This window comes from Haplochromis burtoni, unplaced genomic scaffold (assembly GCF_018398535.1).
Source record: "Haplochromis burtoni strain Fernald_Lab_line unplaced genomic scaffold, NCSU_Asbu1 Contig_115, whole genome shotgun sequence".
In the NCBI taxonomy this organism is placed as follows: Eukaryota; Metazoa; Chordata; class Actinopteri; order Cichliformes; family Cichlidae; genus Haplochromis; species Haplochromis burtoni.
This window is the reverse complement of record NW_024582476.1, coordinates 1122164-1148560: the sequence shown is the minus strand read 5'-3', so window position 1 is coordinate 1148560 and position 26397 is coordinate 1122164. Positions and strand designations below refer to the sequence as shown.

Below are 26397 nucleotides of genomic sequence, written 5' to 3'. Positions count from 1 at the left end.
TGCAACAGCTGATAAATTGTCTACACCTTCACTTTTTTTTTCTTCTTGCAGTTCCCAATGACCTGCTGATTGCGTAAGTATTATTTTCTTTCTTTCTTTGATTATCTGATTATCAAAATGTTCAACTAGTATAAAAGTACACCAGAAAAGAAAAATCACTCAAACACACACAGTCTTTCCATGCATGTATTTGATTTTCTTTAGTTGTACTAAACTTCTGATGACTACACACTACGCTTGTACTGTACTTCTGATTTCTTTCATCCACCTATCAAATACTGAGGGCATCTTGGATTTCATCTTTGAGTCAAAGAGGAGGTACTGGTCAGTGTGTGTGGGCTTCCGGTAAACTTGAATGTTGAGGTTGTCATCTCTCTTCAGTGTGCACAGCGCAACGGCACAACATCGAAGTTTACCGGAAGCCCACACACACGGACCAGTACCTCCTCTTTGACTCCCATCACCCTCTGGAACACAAACTTGGAGTAATTAGGACCCTACACCACCGGGCAGAACATGTTCCCTCTAAGCCTGAAGGGAAAAAGAAGGAACACACACATGTAAAGGAAGCACTCAAAACATGCGGTTATCCTAATTGGGCGTTCATAAAGTCAGCAAAGAGGCACAGAAAAGAAGATCAGACACCAGCGAGGGAGGATAAGAAAGACAGACGCAACAACATTGTCATCCCCTATGTAGCCGGTGTATCAGAGAAACTCAGGAGAGTTTTCTCCAAGCACGACATCCCGGTGTACTTCAGACCCAGCAACACACTCAGACAGAAACTGGTTCATCCCAAAGACAAAACTCCTAAACACAAACTTAACAATGTGGTGTATGCTGTACAGTGCAGCGAGGAATGCCCAGACCTCTACATCGGAGAGACCAAACAGCCACTTCACAAGCGCATGGCACAACACAGAAGAGCCACCTCCACAGGACAAGACTCAGCAGTCCATCTGCATCTAAAGGACAAAGGACACTCTTTCAAGGATGCCAACGTTCACATTTTGGACAGAGAGGACAGATAGTTTGAAAGAGGAGTGAAAGAAGCCATTTACGTCCACTGTGAGCCAGACGCTTTTCTTTCCAACCTCCTTAGACTACGATGACCTGGATGACTGAGAACCTCCACAAACAGTCAATAAAAGTAGTGATCCACTCCTGTCTGAGTTATGTTCTTAGTAAGAAAAAATTTGGTTCTGAGTGGGTGTGATGTGGATAAACCACACTGACAATGACCAACTATGCATGCGTGCAGTCTGGGTTTCCCCATGTGACACAGACACCGATAGGACTGCGATGGTGTTCTGTGAGATTTCCTGGCAAAGTGGCTCGAAATGTTGACAGTACAGGAGTGCTCCCTGTCACCACATCCTGTTTATCACACAGGAAGCCTCTGGTTTAGGGGCTCATCACACTCTGCCAATTCACTAGTAGACTTTTGTTTTTTGTCTTTTTTTTTTAAATCTCCCAGGCTTTGTAGAAGCATATTTATCATATAGCAGCACAATTAGGTTGTCCACATTAATGATTCCAGTCAGAATTTTAATAAAAACAAACTGAGTGATGGGGATGTAATGGATAAAGGGATGTTGTTCTTATTGCACTGAACTTCAGCGTGATTATCTAACATGATTGATTGACCTTTTTCATAGGATAGACCTTTAAACCAATAGAAGTCTGGTTTGAAATCATTTAACATGTGCTCTAATTAGACACATATAGAGTGTTGTGTTAAAGTAACTATCTGCACTAACCCTGAGGAGACATGCAGCGATGAAAATGATGTAAAAAAAAAAAAAAAGAAAGGGGGGGTTCAAGATGCTCCACCACAGATGAGTGTGTGGTTTGTGTAGATATGCAGTGTGCCCTTCTCGGTCTTTCATACACCTTTTGTTTCTCACAAGCCATACTCTGCAACCTCCCCCCTCCCTCCTTAGGACTGCGATTCATTGAGAGTTGCTGAGCTAACATGACTAATCTCTCTTTTTTTCAAATTTTGGGAAAACTGCTATAATATAACAACAGAAAAATCAGCAAACTCCTAAAATCCATGACGATCTGGCATTTTTAATTAAGAAATGACAGGTTTCTGTGATTAATTGTTTTGCTTTTCTTATACACTTTTTAAATCTGAGCACAAAGCTTCTGTTGTTGTTTTGACGACTCCTTCTTCTTCTTGTCTCATAGGCTGAAGTTTGTCTTCGGGTCTTGTGCGTTACAGGCTTTGGATTTGGTTGACCAGCACTCAGTCACCTGTTTGACAGCTCCCAGTGGACGCAAGGCCTTTCAGGTCTCTTATTTATTTTATTTATTTTTTTTAAAGCCCGAGTCTCACTTCTCTGTGCCTGCCAAGGTCATAAAAGGTGTTTCTCACTGCATGTGAGAAATTCCTTCCTAAAAGTACAAATTTACAAAAGCATTTTACGCATGAAGAACATTTTTATAAGACAGGAAATAACTTAATGTGAAAGAAAAAGGACTATTTTCCTGAAATTTGTCCTGAGTCATGCTGCAAGCTTATGAGTTAGCCTCAGGGGGACAAGGCATCAGTTGTAGTGGGAGAAACAAAGCAGTCCACCAAGGTTGTGGTCATTGTGTCCTGAATTTCCTGTAAACTCCTTTAGCCTCTTGTAAAAAGTAGTTTTATGAGAGGAGCGTTAGAGCACAATGCAGCTAAATAAAGACATGGATTTTGTTCGTGTTGTGAAATTTTCAGCACAACTTAACTTTTCCACATCATTCACACCGCAGCTACCTCATGTCTGACCATTTTACATCAGTATTTCTAAATATTTCTGGCAACTTGAATCACTTGAGAGCTTTAGATTTTTTAATTTTTTATTTTTTTAATCCAAAAGCATCAAATTTGCTTTTGCATCTTATAAGTTCATTTTGACAGCTGTGAGTTTCCTCCTGTAATCCAGCCAGGTGGCACTTATATAAAGTTTTAATTGAACAGTGTCTGTTCAAATCATGTCTCAGAGGCATGGCTCAGACATTTAGCTTACACTGCTCTCTGACTTCACTTGTCAGTAGGCAGCATTTAAAATCAAACAAACCCCTTAAAAATACCTGAACACATCAGAACATAGTGAGAAGTGCATGAAGACACATATTAGGTTCCAGCTAAAATGAATCAAAGCAGGTCCCTGATTTCTAATGAGAAATAAAAAAGGAGGTGAAGTTACTGCTGTGAGGATCAAAGGTTAAGCGATGAAATAATGTTCAAGGTTGGACTTGAGGCCCTATGATTTTGATCAGACTGGAGCATCTTCAGGAAGTACATGCTACCACTGGGAGTTGGAGCTTTAGCTCATTTTCTGGCTTTTCTACAATTAGTCATCCACATGTCAAGCATTTATGCCAATTTCCTGTAAGGCGGGAAGAGGAGGGAGCAGCCGTCTCTCACCACATTACAAAAATAATCTTATTTGGGAAAGAAATGCAATTACTGGAAGTGCAGTGATGCATGTGTTCAATGGAAAGAAGATGATAAATGAACAGATTCGGCCATTTTTGTCATTTCCTACTAATAATTTGTTTCTGTTGGACGGAGTTTCTCATGTTGTGGTGGTTATTTTGTCACCTTATGAATAACCCATGAGAACTTGGCATTTCAGTGCAATTTTTCTTTACAGTCTTATCTCATTCTTAAAGTCGAATGACCTTTTGATAAGAAATGTACCACCGTTTTGTTTTTTTGGAAAGAGAATTGGTGAAGTCTTAGAAGTACTGAAACTTAAAATAAATGTTTTTGAGTCAACTGTCTTTAATATAGTGGGGAAATAGAAAGTTATTACAGCTTCTCACAGTTCAAGGTGACAATATGAAATGTTGTCTGTAAGTTATTTAATTATCTATCAAATATCCAGTTCAGGTCATGTTTTAAGGTTTCAGTTTAAGGTGGTGGTGGTGACATGGCCTGCTGAGATGTGTGACTGGCTGTAAGGAGGGTTTATTTAATCCTCTCTGAAGTGCCATTAGTTATAAGCTAAACCATTCTTCTTAATGGAATGTAAAACATAAGTCTTTGTAGCATTAACATGAAGGCATTTTGGTTCTTAAAGTAATTCATCATTACACATGAGAATCTCCAGGTCTGTTTTGTAAGTCAGAATAAATGCACCCAGTCAGGGTTGACTGATAATGCACATATACAGCATGTTGGCATACAGACACAGGGGTAGCGTATCTTAATGACTTCCCACTATAAATTTCCCCAAAGCCATGTTTGTGGCGTGGAACGGAGAGCTGCCCTAGTTCCTGCTCCTCTGGCTCACGTTAATGGCAAATACTCTCATGGGAGCCACTGCTTGTAGAAGAGATGAAGCCAGAACTCTGCTGAGTCCAACTGCAGTGAGTAACAGAGAGACGCTGATGTATAGCGTTTTTTTCTTTTTTGAAGAAACTTCGATGCCTGCCAAGCAGTGCAAGCGCAGTTTGGTGTCTTTTGATGATACTTGCCACTAGCTTTGTGGTGAGAACTGCAGCAGAGCCTCATGAAAACAAAAAAAGCTGGTGTGAGCTGATTTTAAACTTGGCTCTTTAGAAACTGTAGTGGTCCTTGTCCATGTGGTCACAGTTTTACAGCTTCTGTCCTCATCTTGGTGTGGAAAGTACATCTTTAGTGAGGTGTTGTGAGTCTATGTAATTGTCTCTTTTGTGCCTTTTTTTTTTTTTTTTAATAGAGGTTAATGCCAGTTATGGCTCTTCTAACAGGTGTGTCACAAAGATAAACACAAAGTACTTTCATAATTTTGTGCCTTTTTTTTTTTTTTTTTAAATAATGAAGTGTCACATTGAATAAATGAGGTGTTTTTGCTTTTGTAGGTCAGAGGCAAAGGTAATTCATTGAAGCTTTGGAGAATAATGGAGCCTGCTCTGCCATCTTGGCAAGCATTAGTTATTGTGAAGTGTCAAGCTAATCCACCGACTTAATGTCCTCGTGTGTCATGTGTATGAGGACGGCACCTAAATCACTGTCTGTAGCTGGGAGCGAATGCTGACATCATGAGCAGCTTCAGTCAGCCAAGGCCATTAGGCATCCCACCCAGGTTTTTTAAAAATGCATTATTTATTACTTATCTAAATAACTAATGAGAAATCATGTAGTTGGTAGAAGCTAAAGAATAGTTTACACCATTATATTCCTCTAAATTTGAAGGGTAAAGTTGGCATGTGCCGGCATGCGGTCTACGAAGTGCAATGCTCTGCAAAAGTGTTGAGTCCCCCCCCCTCATTTCTTTGTTTTGCTAGCAAAATGGGAAATACAGAAATTGAAACATGTGCAAACATACATAGAAATACAGTATACAAGGCAAAACAGTTTGTACAGTCTTAATCTGCTTGAAGGTAAATATGTGTTTTGATCACCTCTATTCTTCGACAGAGCCTTGAAGGCAAGCTTTCCTATGAGTTCTGTAACTAGTCTTCAGTGTTACAAGTGGCTCTAGCTTCCACACAAGTAAGATATGCATCAACTATGTTGTTTACAAACTGATCAGTAAATCTGTGGGGAGGTGTGTGCTTGGGTGAGTGAGCAGAACATTAGAAATCTGTAAGTCCGGGAGCTTGTGAGAGAGATGGAAAAACAGGTCAGCTCTTTATATACGCTTGGCCACAATGGTACGTGGACTGTTCTTGTATAGAGTACTCAAAGGGCTCCATCAGACCCACTGCCACTGATTATCAGTCCAGCTCTTGTGTACTTTGTCATATCTCAGCCCTTTCCCTCAGTTTTCCTTCCTTAGCAATGGCTTCTTGATAGCCACTCTTCCACTAAGACCATTTCTGATGAGGCCTTGTCTAAGAGGGTAGATGGGTCAAACAAAAGGTTCAGATGCACCTCTCAGGTTCTGTGTCTTTGCTGTTTTGTTTTGTTTTTCCTATTTCTTATGGACATGACTTTCAGGTACTGTTCATCTGTCGTAGAAATCTCTTCTTCTCTCCTCCACTGGTTCAGTAGTCTCAAAGGTTTTAAAGACACACTCACACCATGCACAGCACCAAAAGCATAACCTCCTTGGTTGAGGTAATCATATGAACACTAGGAAAGACGGTTTGTTTGTTTGCTGGTCTACATCATAGCTACATTTGTTTTGTTTTTTTAAGGTTTTAGAACAAAATATTTCTCAATCTTAAATTTAGATAGATAGATATAAAAAGGAGGGAAAGATCCATATGGAACAAGATCATGTCTGTAATATCCACAACTCGGCCAGCTATGCCTGAACTCGTTGAGAATCATTTGGGGAAACAACTTGTTTTCCTTCATTCCATTGCATGCTTTTTATCTCCACTTCTCATCTACACAACTGCCTCTGCAGTACTGTAGTCAGATTTAATTTCAGAATCCCCCTCATAAACAACAAATGATACCTCTGCAAGTGACATTTATTTCATTTGAGGTCAGTAAACACAAACTTTGTCACATATTTAAGTATGTTTTGCATTAATATCTTTCAGGTAACGGGAGGTTCGGGACGTTTGTACACTTGCTTCTTGTCCTGCCACTACTGCCCATGTCCAGCCTTTGCCTACAGTGTGCTACGTAGAAATGACGGCCTGGTGGTAAGTCTCAAACAGACCATATGTCGTGTTGCACGAAAGGTTTTTAGTTGGGTAGATGTGGGGAGTGGAGAGAGAATATCGTTTAAATATAAGTGCTACACAGATGTATCTGTGTACTTGCCAATGATAGTTTTAAAGCTAAAAAAAAAGCTGATTAAAGTGCATTTTCTTTTTGTAGCTGCATTTAGTGTTTGTTTTATTTTTCAGATAAAGATTACACTGCCTGTGATAAGGATGCTTTCACAAACCAACGATCAGCTGAGCTCTTTACATCACAGTATTCCTATAAATCATGAGGAAGTAAAATAGTTATGTTTATTTGTAGTGCAGTGTTGTGGGTGCGTGCTGTTTATGTTAGTAGTTTTTAATTGTATGTCCGTTTAGATAATTTATTTGCTGCCTTATTTTCTTCTCTGTTATTTCCTCTTCACCTTCTCATATCCATTTCAGAAACACCACCAAGTCAAGTTAGCATGGGAATTGCCTAAGAGCACTTGGATGACATGTTTTATTAAGAGTGTTGATACTTGCTGCTATTATATCAATAACAAGAGAAAGCTATACGACATGTTGCTATTGAGGTTTTTCTGCTTTGCACCTAATTGGTGTCTTCACTACAAAGGGTTCTAATGCTTTGTATTTGATTGCCTAGGTTGTTGTGTTTTGTTTTCTGAAAAGCACTCATAGGAGTTTGTTGTATTTTCCCGACCTGGTTGCTCCTTGCAGTCTTCAAATGGTAGTCCTCCAGCTGTCAGGGGCTTGAGTAGTAGTAGTAGTATTTATAGCCCCAGAGGTGAAACCCCCAGAGCAGTGGCTAACCACACCAAACCTTTACATATTTTGGAACGTGAGGGGGACATTTCCATTATATAAAGTAGTATATTTACACACACACACAGTTGTGTCTTGTCATTCAAGCATGATCTAAGTGGAAAATCTTTGCCAACTCAAGCAAGACAAAGCCCATGTTGAAATGTGTGTGACATGTGTGTGACAGATGTGGTCAGGACTTGTTTTTGTCTGGTCACTGATGGGCGTCTACCTCCCATCGCTCCAGCTAGCTGTTTTGGCTCCAAATATCTGCAAGTAAACGATCTTCGCTCGTCCTCTGACCATTAGGCCGTTCCCTGGAGGACGCTGCTAAAATCGGTGTGAGAAACAGAGAGCTGCAACAGACCATAGAGACTCCTCATGAGCACGTCAGCGCCATTGATATCTTTCCTCCTGAAAAATGTAAATGCTCATCAAACTCTTCGTCCAGTTAGATGACGGCGGAGACGAGTTTGTGTCGGTCCAAATGTGAAGCGAAATGGTGAACGAGTTCATTTTAAAGAACTCTCACAATCCCAAAGTCAAAAATGAGACGCATGCAGGGTGTAGCCCTGCCTCACTAGAGCTATTTCATTCATTCCCGTGCTCTGCAGATTCCAGCATGACCACAAGAAGACAGATGAGGTAGTACTGCTCTGACAAGTATAGATCGGTGGACATATAAAGGAGCTCACCTGCCATAGCCACGTGCTAGTAAACAGTTCACAGGAGAGGCTACCAAATAAACTTCTCTGCTTTTGCAGATTTAGAATTTAAGGTCATTTTTAACCTCCTTTTTTAAGGAATTGGATGGAAAAAAAAATCCACAGACAGACTAATGTGCAGGTGAAGCTGATCTGCAGTGCACGCAGTAGTAGAGCAGGGCGATATGACTAAAAGTATTTATCACGATATACATTTGAAAATTTGCGATAACGATATAACTGACGATATAATTGACACTAGACAAAATACTTTACAACTCCCAACTTTATTAGTGCAAAAAAACCCCATCAATGTATTTTCACTTAAACAAGCAGCTGTTTTTTATGTGCATTAAAGTTATATAAAAATGTAACAGTGCAAATGCAAATTCCTTGCTGACAGTTTAACCAAAAGGCATTTCCAGTGGAAATTGGCCGACATATCCTCAGCATAACCATGTATAATATCCACAAAACTTAAAAAGAGGTTATACACACACAATACGGTAATATTATGTTGAAGCACAGTACGTATCACTCCGCGAGGCTCCTGCCTACGATAGCCGTAATGCTCCGACAATCCATCAAGCGGTGCGGCTTCGTAGCTTAGCAAAGTCGTACTAAAACATTTGACAGATTTTCGAGCGCCGTGTACCACATAAAATCGTTTCGAGGTCAGTAAACACAACCAGAATTCATACATAAGGCACACGGGATTATAAGGGGCACTGTCGATTTTCAGAAAAATCAAAGGATTGATTTTAAGTGTGCCGTATTTTCCAAAAAACACGGTAATAACGACGGCCCGCTAGCATGCTCTACCAAAAATAGTGCTTTGTTGTGTATCTGACGGACGAAAGCTAAACCAGTTCCACACCACTGAAGTTGCAGCATTTTTACAAACCAATTCTGGTTCATCCGTTTCATTCAACGATCCGCTTCGCCCTTCTCATTCTCCGTCGCCGCCATGCTTTTTCCGCCATGTGCGTATGAAAACAAAGGCACTGCGCATGCGCGTTTTACCCATATTCTATCGCGATATTTCATTTTGTTATCGTTGTCCAACATTATACCATGAAAGCTATGATATGGCCCCAGTGTTGGGGAGTAACGGAATACATGTACCGCCGTTACGTATTTAAAATACAAAATATGAGTAACTGTATTCCGTTACAGTTACCGTTTAAAAAGGTGGTATTCAGAATACAGTTACTTTGTTGAAATAAATGGATTACACTGCGGTACTTTCCTGTTTCATTTTGTCGCGGGTCAGGACTGTTTGGGTTTTGTTTGACAGCTACGTTCTGTTGTTCCAGGCGGCAGCGTTACGGTTGCCATGGTTACAGGGCGACGCTCTCTCTCTCTCGCGACTGTGTGTTTCCTGGGTGAGAGAGCGCCTTTTCGTTGTTGTTGTTGTTGTTGTTGTGTCTAAGCTAACAGGCAGAATGCTACAAGCATAGCTCTAAAGAATGTAGCATCATGGGCAGTGTAGTCCGTGCTGCAGGGAGAATGGACTGCCATACACGTTATGTGTCTGTGAGCGCGAGGAGGGAGAAAAAGGGGAGTGGAAAGGTACGAGTTGTCATCGAGCAAAAACGGGAGCTGGAAGCATGTAAATATAATAATAACCACTGCAGCCAAGAAGAGTGCCTGACGAGCCCAGTTGTAAGTAAGCTATTAAGACTCGACTGTACACCGTGTTCGTGTTTTCCTCCGAAAACAATAAGTTCCGTTGGAGCAGCCTTTCAACGCCTCTCTCTGTCTCTCGCAAGAAAAGTTGACCCACACAACAAAGTAAAGCTATTTTTCGGCTACGAGCCGACAGGGACCCCGCCGTATTAGTCAGAGGTCCCTTTACTACAGTTCGGAGTCGCGGACCTTCAGTAATAGTAATAAATCACACAGCAATAGTACATTCACTGTTGTTGTAAAAAGCATGATAATATATTAAGTAATCCAAAGTATTCAGAATACGTTACTGTCATTGAGTAACGTAACGGAATACGTTACAGAATACATTTTGGGGCATGTATTCTGTATTCTGTAATGGAATACATTTTAAAAGTAACCTTCCCAACACTGTATGGCCCAGCCCTACGCAGTAGGCTGAAGAGGAAAACAAATCAATGAGTAACTTATACTGATAATAAGAGGGGCTAATGAACACGTTCACAGATGCTGAGAGCTGCAGAGCTTCTTATTATTCAGCAAACATTACGCTACTGGAATTACTGCTTATTTTGTACACAAACGTCCACACACAAATAAAATCCTCTTTATCATAACTGCTCTCCATGTGTCTCCATTTATGAACATTTTTAATTAGATATAGATATTCTAAGTTACTGACTAATACGCTCAGTGTATTATACAATAGTTCATTGGAATATTTAATGTATACTTTATTGATCCCCGTGGGGAAATTCCTCTCTGCATTTAACCCATTCACTTAGTGAAGCAGTGGGCAGCCACTGGGCGCCCGGGGAGCAGTGTGTAGGGACGGTACCTTGCTCAGGGGTACCTCAGGGGAATCGAACCCCCGACCTTCCAATCATGGGGTCACCACTCTACTGAGCTATCCCTGCCCAACAGGTTAGAGCCAAACTAAACTGCTCCTTTCTAGTCTGGTGTTTACATGAGATGTTTGAATTTAAATTACTGGCATGTCATTACAGCTTCATATCCGTCTCATTAATCACACCAGCTCTGCTGTTAATCTAATGAATCTGTGTCTGCGATCTTTTCTTTCAGTGCAAACATATCCTGGCTGTGTACCTGAGTCAGGCTATGGCTGCGACTCAGCAGGAAAGCGTATCTGATCAGCAGATGTCCCTGCTGCTCAGTGGGACCATGGACCCGTGACTGCAGGTAGATCGACACACCTGGCCCTGCAGAAGCATGCGCCGGAGCACCGAGCATCCTGAATAGAAGCCAGTGTAGTGACATTCATGACACAGCAGGGAACGCTGTTATGTCTCTCTGAAAGACCACAGATGTTGTTCTATTCATCTTTTCTTTTGGAAGAGTTCTTAATCTGTTTTCAAGGAAATAACATCTGTTTCCTGAATATGGACTGCTCTATATTTGGTCTCCTTTTATCTGAAACTGTCAGTTCATGAGGCAGCATCTTCATACTGAAAGCACTTAAGAAGCTTTCCAGTGTGGGAAATTTAGACTGTCACATGGTTTGCAATTTTAACCTCGGGGGGAAAAAGCTGGCGTTTAACAATATAAACATTGCCTTTATTAACAAAATAGTTCACCATACATACAGCTTTTATCATGTTAAATAGCAATATCAGTTAGCAGTTTTGTTGGAGAAACCAAAGAATGGCCTCTGGAAAACTTGAACATCAGCTTGACCACAGAGGAAGTTTTTCCTGATTAGTAGCAACTCTGACAGACAGGTACTTCGAAATGAAAGGCAGGAATGTTGAATTCAGTCAACTTATTTCGACTTACTGTTGAACTTGAAAAAGAAGGCAATAGTTTGACATCGATAGCTGGCTGAGAAAAGCTGAACACCTACAGTACTTTTTTTTTTTTTTTTTTTTTTTTTTACACACATCAGTCAACATAGACAGTAATACAACGTTACAGTGCATTTACAGTGTAGATGTCTCCATTGGAATGTACTAAACGCTGCACACTCCTGTATTATAGCCCTTGAATTTAGTCAGAGGTGGATCACTGCACACAAAAGCAAATGAAGTGGGGGAGATAATGAAGCACTGGAGGCAGACGCTACGCTTGTTTTAACATCAACAAAACGTGGTTCGACACCACCAGTGAAGCACAGCTAACAGGAAATGATCAGAAATGTCAGTGCAAAGCTCTCATTTGTGTAGTGATGGGTCTCTGTTGACCAAAACACCTGCTCATTTTCACTCAAGGTGTGAGAATTCAAATAAAACCGCTGTGCTCGGGTTAATCTTACATGCTCTTGTATATGCTGAGCTTTGAAAGTTACAGCATCATAAGGGGCACTGTGAGGTTTGCTGCACTATGAGCACCACTGAGAGTGTGTAACAAATTATTTCTCTAGTGTTACCCTATCCTTTATTCTTTTTTTTTTTTTACTTCAGTTAGACTCAGTTAAAACGGCCATGTTTACTTAAATTAAAAAGCTAATGTCGGTGCAGTCTTGACGACTGGCTTCACTAACAGGGCCTCGGGATTCCAGCTGAGACTGTCTATGTGGGGGAGGGCATTGTCAGCTGTACTCCTGAGGCAAGTCACATTCATTTATTCCCAAATAAATCAAAGCAGTGATGCTTTATGCCTTTAAGTGCTTGGATACAGAATAATAAATCAAATCGCAATGATCTGAAGAATCAAGTTTGACTTGGCTTTCAGGTCTGCTACAGTATCTACAGTATGTCATCATGTGGCTCAATAGAAAGCAGCTTTGCACAGATGCAATGTTTCCATGAAGGGTGCAATCAGTTATTCCTCTTCCTGAGCATTTGAAAATGTAAATCATGCAGAGCACAACCACACGTGTTGTGTTGAACTGCATCATATTAATGGGTCTGCCTTCGCTCAAATCAAATTGTGCTATTTTTCTGCAGCTGCAAGACAAAGTTGGTGAATCCTTTGGAATTACATGGATTTCTATATCGATTCTCCATGAAACATGGTCTGATCTTTATCTAGGTCACAAATATAGATGCACAGAATCTGAATAAAGTGGTTACAAAGAAATGACTGTACTTTCATCGCTCACAGTGCCAGGGCGGAAAACCTAACTGCACTTCTGTGCTCACAACTACTCTAAAAGTTACTTGAAGACAAAGGTTCTCCAGTTAAGGAGATGAGAGGGTGTGGGTTATAGGACTTTGAAAATCCCCCCCCCCCCCAAAAAAAAAGAGATTCAATCAAAAAAGTCTCAGAGATACGCACAGGAAATTCCAAAGTGTTGCTCGTCTCTTCCCTGCAGGAAAAAAAAAGAAGAAACTGGGAGTAACACCAAATTAAAGTTGGATAATGGATATCAAACACTAGACAACTTGGGTATCCAGTAACACTTATGGGCCAAGAGTCTATGGACATTATTAACATCTGTGTTTATCTGGAATTTTCACATTGGCTACAGAAACTAAACCCTGCAAGTAATCAATGCAGAAATCCTGGTAATTCCAAGTGGTCCTCTAACTACGACTTCTAGGAGCCAGAAAGTGCTTACTCAGTATAATAGCCACTGGAGTAGAGCTAATTTTTGCCCCTCTCCCCAAAAAGACCCTGTGGCTATGAATCGTGATTCATGTGGAAGAAAAAGTGTTGTTTTAATTTTTCCATTTCTCCCTGTTTTGTTGTTTTTGTTTTTTAAATCAGTTACCATAACTTCCACAAAGCAGAAAAGTGCATTTTTCTTCCATCTCTGCACTGCCGAGCTCTTCTGCTTGCGCACGCGCGCACACACACACACACACTCACAGGAACACCTGCAAACACTGGCACTTAGTTGAGTTGAGCAGTTGAGCAGCAGACAACATTGAGAACATTTCTGCTTCATACAGATCTTACATTTGTTATCTGACTCTAATTTTGAATTGATATGAAAGTTACTTTTTTTTTAGCTCCTCCTATAATTAAATAAAAACTATAAAAACAATCTGTCTGCATACTAAGGTGTGATAAGTAAGAGTGTGAGCTCAACTTTTAAAGGTTCACAAGCCAAAAGTAACCACGGACATACTGTACCTTTTAGGTCCACAAGTACAGATGTAGCCACACAAGTTTGTTTGTTTTTTGACCTTTACATTCTCAAAGATATATATTTTTGTAATAAATAAGTTAATAAACAGTGGCACTGAATGTTGACAATATAAAATATAATGGCAGTAAAGAGGAGTGTTTGCAGTTGTAACATTATGTTGGATTCAAAATGATAATCCAACATAAAGATGATAAGCAGTAATTTTTCTTAGTTTGGATCCCATTCACAGTCCAAAAATCCAGTTAGCTTTATATATGGACATGTTAATAATGTCCATATATATATATATAAAAATCCCACTGTAGCGGACAAACACAGTGCCTTTTATATGGATGCAAACACGCGTTCCAATTTCTTATTTGGTGCGCATCTTCTATTTTGACAGCGAATGCGCACCTGTGGACCACTTATGTGCATCCTTGTGTGTTTGTGTTTGTGTGTGTGTGTGTGTGTGTGTGTGTGTGTGTGTTTGTGTGTGTGTTTGTGTGTGTGTGTGTGTGTGTGTGTGTGTGTGTGTCCGTTCACAATAGAAAAGATTTGTAAGACTTGCTATGAAACATATCATTGCTTGGCCCCTGATACTTTGCACTGTTCATAATTAAATGTCCACATTCAAGGCGCGTTTGACATCTTTACATATCATACCATTGTTCTGTAAACATTAGAAAACTGGGAAAGTCAAGACTAAAACAACGATTGACACAGATAATACTCCTGTACGGTTCCCTATAGCAGAGGGTCGATGGTCATGTTGATTTGGTCTTTGTTGCGTTTGCTGCCATTGGAGCTGAGGGACTTCTCCTTTTTGCATGTAAAGGGGCTCAGGATCTTGCGGAATGTGACCCTGAAGTCCCTGATTCGGTAAGCATAGATGATGGGGTTTACTGCAGAGTTGGCGTGAGACAGAATGATGGCCACGTACATGACGACCTCCAGCTGTAGCTTCTGGTAAAACAGCGTGACACAGTTGAGGATGTGGACAGGCAGCCAGCAAATGGCAAACAGTCCCACGATGATGGAGAGGGATTTGGCAGCTCGGATTTCCTTCTGCAGCAACCCGTGATTTTGGCTGTCGCCGTTGCCCACGCATTTCAGCTCGATCTGCCTCAGTTGCTTCCTGGCCACGTTGAATATCTTCAGGTAGATGCCCAGCATGATGAGCAGTGGCAGCAGCACGCAGACAAAGAAATTAAAGTACACCATGTAATGCATGTCTACCACGCTCTCAAACAAGCACGTGAGCTTGCAGCTCCGTGGCAAGTCCCCCGTGGCACTCGGCGCTGCTGTGATGCTAGCGTTCATAGTGCTGCTTGTGTCAGAGCTGTTGTTACCACATTTCTTAGACTTCAAGTTCCATCCAAAGAATGGGATGAGGCCAATAATAAAAGAGAGAATCCATAAAATAGCAATGATCTCTCTGGCAGTTTTACCCGTCATCAGCTCCTTGTACCTGGACAAAACACAGCAGAGATTACTGACTGAGGTTTTGCACAAATATCACACTTAAAGGGACATTATTATTCTTTTACTGCAGCTGTGTGTGATTCACAGTTAAAAACAATCTGTATTTATCTTGTTACAACCCCACAGTTCATCCACAGCTGGATCCCTTCACTTGCCAGCTGAGGTTTGATAGATGCTCACCACCAGAGCTGGTTATTTAAGGCGACCGTATTCGCAATATACAGTCTTACTGACATAGAAGTCAAGTGCTTAGAGCAGGGCTGCCCAATCCCAGTCCTCGAGAGCTACTATCATGCAGCTTTTAGATGCATCTCTACTCCAACACAGCTGAATCAAATGGTTTGATTACCTCTTCAGCATGCCATCATGTTTGGCAAAGGCCTGATAACAAGCCATTCATTTGATTCGGGTGTGTGGGAACAAGGATGCATCTAAAAGCTGCAGGACGGTAGCTCTCGAGGACCGGGATTGGGCACCCCTGGCTTAGAGCAATCTGAAGTAAGAGCTTTTCGGTCACAGGGATTACCTGCATAAACACACACCTCATATATAGTGTTCTTAACAATATTAACAACCTAGCTGTTTATTGTTGGTCTTGTTTATTTAAGAAGACTTAAAATTATGCATCCCCCAAGAAGAATTGGGACACAACAAAGGGGAAAAACTGGTAGAGAATAGTAAACTTTTGTCTTACTTGCAGTGGAAATCCGCAATGTACAACCACACCAACAAAATAAAAGGTTTAAATATGCATATAAGCAAAAATGTAAAAGAAAACCAACTAAAGCTTTACTGGTTTTCAGCGTTGGTTTTGTATAAAGCTCCAAAATGTATTTATTTATATATATATATATATATACACGTGTGTGTGTGTGTGTGCGCGTGTGCGCGCATAGATTTTTGGTTTAGTGATGATTAGTGGTTGTTAAAACCAATTCAAAATCAATTCCCTACAAGAACTCATCAATGCAGTAGAATGGTCTCCAACTTGGTATTTATTCTGTAGTAGTAGATTATTATTACAACAGATGCATTACAATTTAATTTGAGACCACTTGCATTACTTTATATACAGCAGTGAAAGTGATTCAAAGATACATAAATGCATGTTTGTTTGTTTTTTATTGATTTTGTACATCCTGATGAGGACCTTTCTAATCCCAGTACATCCTGTCATCTTGTTTGAATTTGCAGTGATGGTGTGTGACTAGTGGAAACCACAGCTCAGATTCTACTCTAAAATGACACCACTGTAAACAAGACAAAAAAAGATAAACAGTCAGAGCCTTTCCATATCCTCTCGGTGTTGTACAGAAGCGCAGCGTAACTGCGGCGGTGCGCGTTGATCAGGAGCACGTTGTCGGCTTCAGAGTGAAAGCATTGAGTCTGCTGCTATCTCCGAGTGTTTCTCACACACACCTGTGCTTAAATTAATTCCACGAGTACAAAACCGAAACTAAACGTAAGCCTGTTCACGTGTTTGCGCTCGGATGCTGTTTCACAGGCTGCACCAGCAGACCACTAAAGTGACAGACTTTTGAAATGGTGCCGATTTTATTATTATTTAAATCAGTCTTGAGCTGACAACAAGATAATGTGTGTTTCTCATACAACAGTCTTCGTGGCTTGTGGATATGAAATGAATAACTGCATGTGTGTGAGGCCGTGCATCACAAACGCGCGGTTGAGTCACTCCCGTCGTCCCGTTTTTGTCCCCAATCATGTGAGATGCGCTTGAAGCACAATTTGCTGTTTCCTCAAAGTGATTCAAGCGAGTGTGTGGTAATGACTCACACACATACTGACAACCCCCCTTACACACACACACACACACACAACACACACACACACACACACCACAAACACACACACAAAACAACAAAACAGACCTGCCCGAGGTGGGGGTGTCACAGAAAATCCATGTGACCTCGCCTGCTGCGCAGTACATGACCACAATATATCATAACTTAAAATGTGACTTTTTTCCTGCAACGCGCTGTATGATAATGAGAACTTAAAGGTCATTCTTAAGCCATTAGCTAATAATGAGCTAATCATTAGTCAATGACTAATAAGCCCTTTTTAAAAATAAACATTAACTTTATATTAGTAAGCCATTACTGATATATATTATTGATAAATCAAATTGTGCATGTGAGAAATGATCTGTTAACCATGCTGTTGCCGCACATGGACTGTCTGTGGACAGTGTGGGGAAAATTGGTCCGGGAAGCTGCTTAAAGTTGTCCTTTCTCACATGTGAGGCACAACAGGAAGTAGTCTGCTTCAGGAGTGCTCTCACTGATGTAATTGAGGGTTCTGTCTGAGTAGTGTGCACACAAGATGCCTGACAAATGGCAACTACACCCTAGCTGCAATTTCACTTACGCTTCATTCAGCTTATACACTCCAAATAAACTACTGAACATGGTTCAGGTGTTAATCCCCTGCAAAGTTCCCAGTTTTCTTCATTCTCCATTTTTTTTCTGTCCCATTTCCTGAGCACAGTGATGTTTGCGGCCTCCTGAGCTGACCGCCACCTTTTCTGCTCTGCTTTTCACTGTCCTCGCATCCCATTAGGCTCTCACATCCTGGATGCCTGAACCAACCAGACACACTGTAAGCAGCCAAGGGTGAAAGGAAGGTCCGTGCAGATGCTAACACGCACTAACAAAGGGCCACAAATAGCCAGTGAGGGAGACAAATTGAGGAAATGGTCGTGTTGTTTCAGGGGGGACACGTTCACCTAGTGTCTGGCCCCATCACTCACATTGTTCTCACAGGTCATCTGAAGCAAATATGAGCTTTCACATTTGCCAGTTCAGGAGGTCATCATCAACAGACAGTTACAGAGTCAAAGTCTTAGTACTTAACTGCAGCTCAACAATAGTCCAGTGCTTTAAAAAGAGATCTCTTCAAGGCCAAAATGGGCAGGAGAGAAGCAAAATCCACAGAGGGATATTTTAGATCGAAACGATGCATCCCTGTCTGTATGGTGAGAGGATCTTTTGTCTTCGCTTTACTGTGGGGGTGTGGTTTAGGTCTGCTAGTCCCTTCAGAGGGTTAGGGTCACTGCAAATCAATATGAAGTTATTCTGAGTAATCACCTTTACCCTGTGATGCAACATTTCTACCCTGATGGGAGTGGTCTGTTGTATCCATAGGGCATGGGGGGGGTCACTGCATGGTCTGATGTGACTCATACACTGGGGTCTTCACAGTCATTACATTTTGTGGGAATTAAATGCCTGTAGGACATTTAGGACTACACATGAGACAGCACTCTCCTTCACCACCACCAGCCGAGCACCAAAGGAGGGCTTATCTTTTGGAGGAACTGCATTCATCCCTCCAGTAAACGTCCAGAGAACTGTTTACAAAGAGCACTGAGGCTGATATTCTGGTACGTCGTGGCAAAAACGGTCACTAGCATGCTTCATGTGTTTTTTGTTTCTCACCACTGTTTGCATGGCCCACTGGCTATGTAAAGCAAGCCTTTACAAATTGTGGACTTAATTATGTGTCTTCCATGATCACCCTGGTCTCTTTATGGGATTCAGAGTACTGTGCAAAAATCCTGAACCACCCCTCAATTATTTAAGTATTTGGTTCCAAGCAAACTTTGTTCAAGTGGTTTTGAGCAACAGAGAAGTTTTCCTTTGGACATTGGCAGCTTTTTCACTCATTTTCAGTTGAGTCCTGAGGAATGTTTATTTAGTTGTTTTTGTTTGTTAAGATGCTCAACATTGACCTTTAAGAAGAATAAAAAAGGCATTTACTCCTTACTAAAGGCACTTAGTAAGGAGGCAATTATAAATTGTGCCTTCAGGCACTTTGTCACTAACAACAATGTAGCTTGCCATCACCAGTGTGTGTGAATGGGTGGATGACTGGATATGTAAAGCGCTTTCGGGTCCTTAGGGACTGGTAAAGCGCTATATAAATACAGGCCATTTACCATTTAACCTGTCGCAAAAATCATTTGTTCCAATTTCTTTTTCAAGTATTTGGCTTGCATAAAATAGTATTTTTGCACCAACAAGGTGATTCCCAAAGAGTTATCAGCTAAAAAGTGAAGCTCTCTCCGTTGTGGGCAGTGGAAAAAACACACAGACGAGCACCATCAGTTATGGATTGGGCTCCCCAGAGCCCGGACCTCAATGTTATTGAAGCAGTGTGAAGTCATCTTGACAGGGTGGAGCTAAGAGAGTTCAGGCTGTGTTAAAGGATAAAGCTGATCATATCAAATATTGACTTTCAGGCTCGTTGGAATTGTACAAACTCTGTTTTTGACATTTATTCTGTATTTTCGTGTAGGTTTGCACGTTTTGGTAAATCCCTGTAACCATTTCCCCTCCAAAATGTAAAGAAATGAAGGGTGATTCAAGACTTCCGAACCACTGTAAAAATAACAGCGGTGCCATCCGACCACAGGCTGTAAAGATAGACATGATGAGGAAGTATGCTCAGCTTGCAATACATGCGGCTCCCCTTAGGGAGTTTGCTAGTAAAATTAAAGTCATGTTAATGTAACAGCACACTTTCCTAATCACTAGTTCAGTCTACCTAACAGTGGGTGTTTGGAGGAAAAAGAAGTCCTGTGTTGTAATACTTCGTAGTCATCTACAACTACTGGTTGGCTAATGGTCAGCTGATATTCCCACAAGCCTCAGAACTCTCTCCTGCACATGTAGCTGGGCAGACAATGGTGTGGCCTTTTCTTCACCACTGCTAAAAAGTTTGGTGCTAGAAAGTTAATTGACAGTTGCCCTATTTATTTCGTAGCATACTGTGTAGTTATAAAGAACAGATTTGTTTTTCTTTCTGAACCTACAGCAGCCTCACTAACGCTCGGGCTCCAGTCTGAACAATCAGTTATTCATCAATGGTGCGGCAGCGCTGTCTGCGTCCTGGACTCCCTGCAGAGTGATGAGCGGGTGCCCCGAGGTCCATGAATAATACAGCATTCTGGCCAAAGAGGGAGGAGAGGAAGCTTCAGAGCGCACGATGACCTGTACTCCTACTCTCACTTCCACCGCCACTCTCCCATGTTCCTCTCCATCCGCTGCTCCCTCCGAGTGTTAATCGCAAAGTACAGCAGAGGGTCCATCTCCTGGACATCACTTCCCACTCTCTCTTTCTCTGTGTGGAAGCAGCGACTGGCTGAACGGATTAGCTTTGGCATGACGACAGCACGGTGGCATCTATCTGTGTTGTGCTCCCCCCCGCCCACACACACACTCCCCGGCCCATTTTCCATACATCTCTCCTCTCATCCCTGTCAATGTGCTTCCGCCCTGGGGCCACTGGCCTATACCAGACTACACAAACCTACACATACACACACAGTCTAAACTAACAATACCCAGCTAAATGTATGGCTGTGTCTGTAGCCCAGCTTCAAAAACAATCTAAGAGGTGGGTTGTTCACAGCAGAAAACAGGAGATTTTTAAACTTCAGTCAGATTGCCACCATACATGCAAACAGGGCTGTGCGGCATTTGCATGACGAATGGTGTGTACAGAGCATCTCCATTGCATAATTAGCAGATAAGGTAAACAGATTTGAATCTGTAAAGAGTTTTCACTCCAATAAAGACATAATCGCTGAGTCGTTATCCCGCAGATGTAACCTCTCTGTAAAGCTTCATTGGGAAGATTGACTCAGCACCGTATTTCCTGCATTTTGCTGACTCACAACTAAAGCGATACTTCCCTCCATGTCTATTTTTTGAAACATGACCTTTTATGTTGGGGTGCCTTTATTTCACACCCATGAAATGGTAAAGTGCAGATACTATTTGGTGAGTCACCAAAAGAAGATTGAAACATTGCTAAAAGAGCAGGGGAACATTTTGGTAATTAACGGTATTCCCTTAGAGAATAAGCTGACAACACTAATATCTGTGAGTTAAGTGTACAGTTTGAGCCACGTGTTGTATTTCCCTGTTTCACACAGATTAAACAAATGAGATCTAGCAGGTTAATTAGTTTGCTTCAGAGGTGCCGGCGGGCAGGTTTTGTTGCTTCGGGACTGAGCCAGTTCGCTTTCACTTTCTCCCAGCTGCAGTTTCAGCACACAGACACCACCGTGGTATCCAGCTTATCACCGAACTCTAATATGTGTATTTACCAAATGTTGTTCATGTTGCACTAATCTGTCCTTGTGCGTAAGTGCTGTTGCTCTTGTGGCGAGATAAACATCAGATTTTGATCGTTTGAGATGAGCCACAGATGCCACATTAGTCTTAAATCAGACTGAGACACACTCTTCTTCAAACCATAGTCTGAGAATCTTTCTGCAATTCAACCAGTGTTGACGGTTTCTCCAGACTCTACAGTTGATCCATTTCGGGACTCACTGACTCACTTGCATTTGTTATGCATAACTCATCCTTCATTAAATTCAGAGAGTGCTCCATCCCTCTTTGAATGCCTGCATCTTTAAGCATTTTTTCCATCTACACCCTGTTTTCCCATCATTCTCCATGAGTACAATCCATAAATATGGATCAGCTGTTTGAACTCCAGCCATCAAAAGAGCCTTTCCTGGTTCTTCAGCCCCTAATGCAGCCATGCATTTTTCATCATTTGTAACATAACTAAAGCTGGATTTACAACAACACCAACACTTTACCACACCCAGTAAACATACACATGTGCTGGAACCAAGACAAGGAACGCTCCATTAACTTTATGAAACATGATCAGTTTAAAATCAGCAGCCCGAGGCGAGAGGAGGCTTGCATTCACAGACCACAGTGGGGGCTGTCCTGCCGCCGTGGGTGGGGATCATAGTTTGAGCTCAATGATGTGCATAAAGTTTTGTTTTGTTTTTGTTTGTTTGTTTTCATTTGAAACCTACAGGACAGAGGGACAAAATAGCCAGAGGGTCTTTTTCTTATAATGACAAACAGGGAAGCCGGGGGCTTGAGGCGGGCATTGAGTGGGTGTGCAGCTCTGTTATCTCGTGGGGCTTAAAACATCTGCTGCTGGCCTTTCACTTCCAAAAAAACATCTGCAAAAACACTTTTATCTGAGTTAGAATTTCGTCCTCAGGGGCTGTCAGACTGACCAAACTCACACACACAAGTGTATGGACAATGTGAGCTTGGCAAACGCACATTGATCTTATTATGAAAAGTACAGTATGTACATTTCAGTTCAAGCTCAATCTATGAAAGTCATGGAGAGCACTGTTCACAGGGAACGTATGGAGCTGCTGGAAGTTCAAAGGCAGTCAAAGTCCTATTTCTCTATGAGGATGTAAAACATGATAAATGTCATTTTCCATCTGTAGGGTGAAAATAGAAGCACAGAAGGGGGGTTTCACAAGGTTAGTGGCAGACAACTTTCATCCCAGACTAGTGTCAAACTGTCCTTTCTTGCCAGCATCTAAGTATAATGGAAATGACAGCACATTTCAGTCACACAGCCTTGCAGCAAAAACAACATCCACTTCTCACAACAGTCACTACACTGCTTGTTGTCTAACTCACTAACAAGGTGAAACGCTAAGAACACCACCACCAGCACAGAGACAATCCCCATCTGATAATAAAGCTTGTTTGTTTGGGGGTTTTTGTTGCTTTTTTCCTATTCAGAGAAATGTCAGGCAGCAGCGCTCTTGTCCCTGCTGGCAGGCCATCTCTACGTTTTTCCTCATGTGGACTGCAGGCACTTTCAGGGGCTGCGCTGTGGAGCTTAGCGGCCTTGCCATGAAGTTCAGGAGAAGTGACACACTCTGGCAGGTATTGATCTCACAGCTTCGCCTGATGTGTCACATCATACATTTGCATGACTTATCTTTGCATTTTTCACGAGCTGCGGGGTTTCAGATGGAAACATCAAACATCAGCTGGGGATCAGCTAAAGGAACAGGACCAAACACTCAGATGATGCAGATTTGAAACCAAGCGCATGCAGAAAGGTGGCATTGACTCGACAACCTTAAGATTATGTAACCCAGGGTGAAAAGGGTCAGTTCAAAGTGTTTGTTAAAGCCATCTGATTATCATTCCAGACTTAGGCTTTAACCAAGCTATTCTTACACGGGGCAATGAGCTCAGCAAGAAACTGAATCACAAGGTCACGGAGCTGATACTGATCTTTGCTTCTCTTTTTCTACATGGCATAGTTGAGGGCACTTACTTTCAGCTCTTTTATGAAGATATGGGAGAATGAAAGCAAGTATGTGAATAAAATATCAAACTTCCAGGGCGCATTAAACACATGTACCATTCCTGTTAGGAAATACTGCCTGAAGAACTTAAAAGTAAATAAAGCCATAATGAATCATTATTCTGGTCTGATGTTTCAGTGTCTTCACACTGATTTGTTCAGGCAGGGATCCCAGCTGTAAAAACTAACTTTCTTTCTTTCTTGATTAATCTGACAGACAAAATGAACACTCACCTGAGAGGGATTTTAACGGCTAGATATCTATCAATTGCAATAGCCAGAAGACTAAAGATGGAGCTCTGAGTGAGCACCAGGACAAAACAGGCAAGGAAGAGACATCCATAAAAGTCCAGGGGTATGCCGATGCTGATGGTTATGGCAAACGGGATGGCGAGGCACCCGACGAGAATATCAGCCACAGCCAGAGATACCAGAAAATAGTTGGTGGCGTTCTTCAGAGTGGTGTTGATCGCAACAGCCCAGCACACCAGTACGTTGCCGAAAACGGAAAGAACAGCGATCACTACTTCAATCACGATGTAAAAGAACGTAATCATCTCAGCAAAGTGTGGGGGAAAAGGACTGAAAGCTGCAGGCTGTTGGCAGAGGAGACGGTCACCCACAACACCGATTCTAGTCCCAGGGGAGAAAACAAGTCTTTCTGAAGTAATCCAAAAATATTCCACACGTGCGAACTGCAAAATCAGCCATCTGTAGAAAAGAAAGGATTACTTTTTTCTCCACACATCAGGAACTTATCCTCACCGCAAAGTTGACAAACCTATAATAGCTGTTTAATACTGCGTTAAACCTCCTGCCTGTTGCAATCATTTTAAAAAAGTCAACACAATTAACATTTTTACCCACCTTAATGAACCTTTTCATCGTCTCTGGCTCTTATAACACCAACATCGGGCGATCTGCAGAGCGTTTAAGCGGCATCTGTAGATTCGTATCGCAGACAGAGTGTCACCCAACTTCCGACCCAATGGTAGTTTTCAAGAGGAGTGAGAAACGCAAGAAAAAAGGGGAAGGGAGGAGGTGTGTGTATGTGTGTGTGTGTGTGTGTGGGGGGGGGGGGGCTCTGTGTCACTGAAAGCCACGCCTCAAACGCACACGCTTCAAACGCACGCATACTCGCGTGCAGTTACAGTTATGAAAGTGGAATCAAACGGGAGAATCCGTCGTGCGTAATTACGCGCCAATTAAATCGCATTCAGTGATGGGCTGCACGTGCATTACGTTTAACGGAAGACTAGCTTTTGGTTGCCTACGTGCATGGCATGCGCGCGCATCTGTTTCCAATCAGTGCGTTCGGGGACGGCACAGAAATCAAACTCAGAACTAGAGTTGCTCATTTTCTTTACGTCAACCCGTGCGATGAAGTCATAGTTTATATGCAAAGGAGAGAGATTTCTTTCTGTGCAGACAAAGTAAAGTTTTCCCTCTTTCAGAGTCGAGTCTGTTATTGATCCATGCGTAATCCTCTTAAGGTCAGGATTACCTTTTGGATGCACACAGGGACAGCTGTGGGCAAATATTACTTAGAGGAAGGATGTACAGCTGGGTTACAACGATCAGTTACTGCATTCAGACAGTTAAATTTAAATAGCCCCATACTTCATGGGAAACGACTCCCACAGAAATATTTTAACGTAGAAAAGGCGTGTTGTCGAAAGCAGGGAATGCGTCCCGATAGTTCCCACTTACCCTGATGTAAGTGGGCTCTGGCACAAAACTTTAATGTGCGCAGTGGGGAAGCAGTTAAAACCTTTATAGCAACACAGCAGTCACAGGAGCGCATTTAAAACACAGGGTGAAGGCTGGTTCACTAAAACGGAGGCTTTACTGGAAAAAAAAGAAAAAAAAAAGAACTTGAACTTGACAATGATTAAAAAAAAATCTTGAAATTCCTTTATTAAGCAATATCATCAGACATGTAAGAATAGAAAACTGCTGCATACTGTATCTGTCCACGTTCTCGCTCTGTAGTATGTATGTCTGCCAAATAAATAACAATTTGACCTGTTAAAACATTAGGGCATCTGCAAACAGAGGCTTGCCTGTATACCAGAGAGAAAGTGTTGAGTCCTCAGCACTTAAAAGAAAAGCCTTTTCTCTCTTTTGTACTTCAGCATGCAGAATACAGATACAGACCTGTTGCAAACAGCTGCAGTAACCATAGTTCAGAGGATTTTAATGGAAAGCATTAAGAGACCGAAGGAGGACACAGCATGATGGTTCAAGTCAGGCAGTGCTTAATACTGTACACAAAGCAAATAGCGATCAATCTGTATTCATAAAACTTTTTTTTTTAGAAAACTATTCAGGAACTCTTTAAGTGTTACTTCATTACAACTATTGTTTGTCCATTCTGTAAGGAAAAACTGAAACTTATCAGTTGAAAATGCTTTATGCGCCACAAAGCTTGGCTCAAAGAAAAGCCCAACTCTTTAAAAACACTCGGAATAAGGCGTGAGCGACGTTTCAGCCAGTTTACCAAAAGCTGGTTTTAGACGGGTTTGCTAGTTGACAGAAAGGAGACGTCACGCTGTGCACCCAGGCAGAAAGGTCACACTTAAATCATGCATAGATGGTCCTCGTACGAGCAGAGCATTGGCTGTGAAAATTTGGCACTTTTTTTTTTAAACGGTCAGTTGGCACACAAACAACGCTGATAATTAGCAGGTAGCATAAGTGTAAGAAAGGAAAGGAAAAATCATCTACTTTTTCGCTGAGTTAGTGACGAGCTCTCACGTTGCAGGGCTGTTGGATGGGCCCGTTCTGTCAAACGTCAAAACCTTTGTTACAATTATGCAGGCACGTGCGGGGGGGGGGCTAGAGGGGCTTGAGCACCCGCCCCTTTCCTGATGAGTGCCCAAAGTGCCCTTTTGTTGAGGTAACTTTTAAATTTTTTTTATTTATTTATTTTTTATGTGTGTG

At 41.7% G+C, this 26397-nt stretch overlaps 3 protein-coding genes across 4 annotated transcripts in view; 1 reads left to right on the top strand and 2 right to left on the bottom strand.

The window, feature by feature from the left end:
- The window catches only part of zswim7 (zinc finger, SWIM-type containing 7), a 35435-nt gene extending 22474 nt beyond the window's left edge, over positions 1 to 12961 (top strand). The window contains exons 2-5 of one of the 2 annotated variants that reach the window (XM_042223597.1): positions 52 to 73; positions 2194 to 2296; positions 6472 to 6576; positions 10842 to 12961. In XM_042223597.1, coding sequence (XP_042079531.1) covers positions 52 to 73; positions 2194 to 2296; positions 6472 to 6576; positions 10842 to 10952 — 341 coding nt within the window. In that variant the 3' untranslated portion in view covers positions 10953 to 12961. Of the gene's footprint in view, positions 1 to 51; positions 74 to 2193; positions 2297 to 6471; positions 6577 to 6783; positions 8361 to 10841 lie in introns of those variants that run through there. The other variant, XM_042223598.1, reaches the window with a different exon arrangement.
- Positions 12962 to 14274: 1313 nt separating this feature from the next.
- Positions 14275 to 24493, bottom strand: adora2b (adenosine A2b receptor). Its single transcript, XM_005928481.3, has 3 exons — positions 24322 to 24493; positions 23689 to 24165; positions 14275 to 15259 (listed from the first exon to the last, which is right to left on the bottom strand). Exons 2-3 carry the CDS (start codon positions 24009 to 24011, stop codon positions 14536 to 14538), a joined length of 1047 nt encoding a protein of 348 aa, XP_005928543.1. The 5' UTR covers positions 24012 to 24165; positions 24322 to 24493; the 3' UTR covers positions 14275 to 14535.
- An 852-nt stretch (positions 24494 to 25345) lies between these two features.
- Positions 25346 to 26397, bottom strand: part of specc1 (sperm antigen with calponin homology and coiled-coil domains 1) — a gene marked incomplete in the record, with an annotated part of 76626 nt that continues 75574 nt past the window's right edge. The window contains 1 exon segment of the mRNA XM_042223596.1: positions 25346 to 26282.

Coding starts and splice junctions, on each gene's coding strand:
- adora2b (XM_005928481.3), bottom strand. CDS start 24,011: ATGATTACGTTCTTTTACATCGTGATTGAAGTAGTGATCGCTGTTCTT. Junction 15,260..23,688: donor GCCGTTAAAATCCCTCTCAG/GTGAGTGTTCAT, acceptor TGTTTTGTCCAG/GTACAAGGAGCTGATGACGG.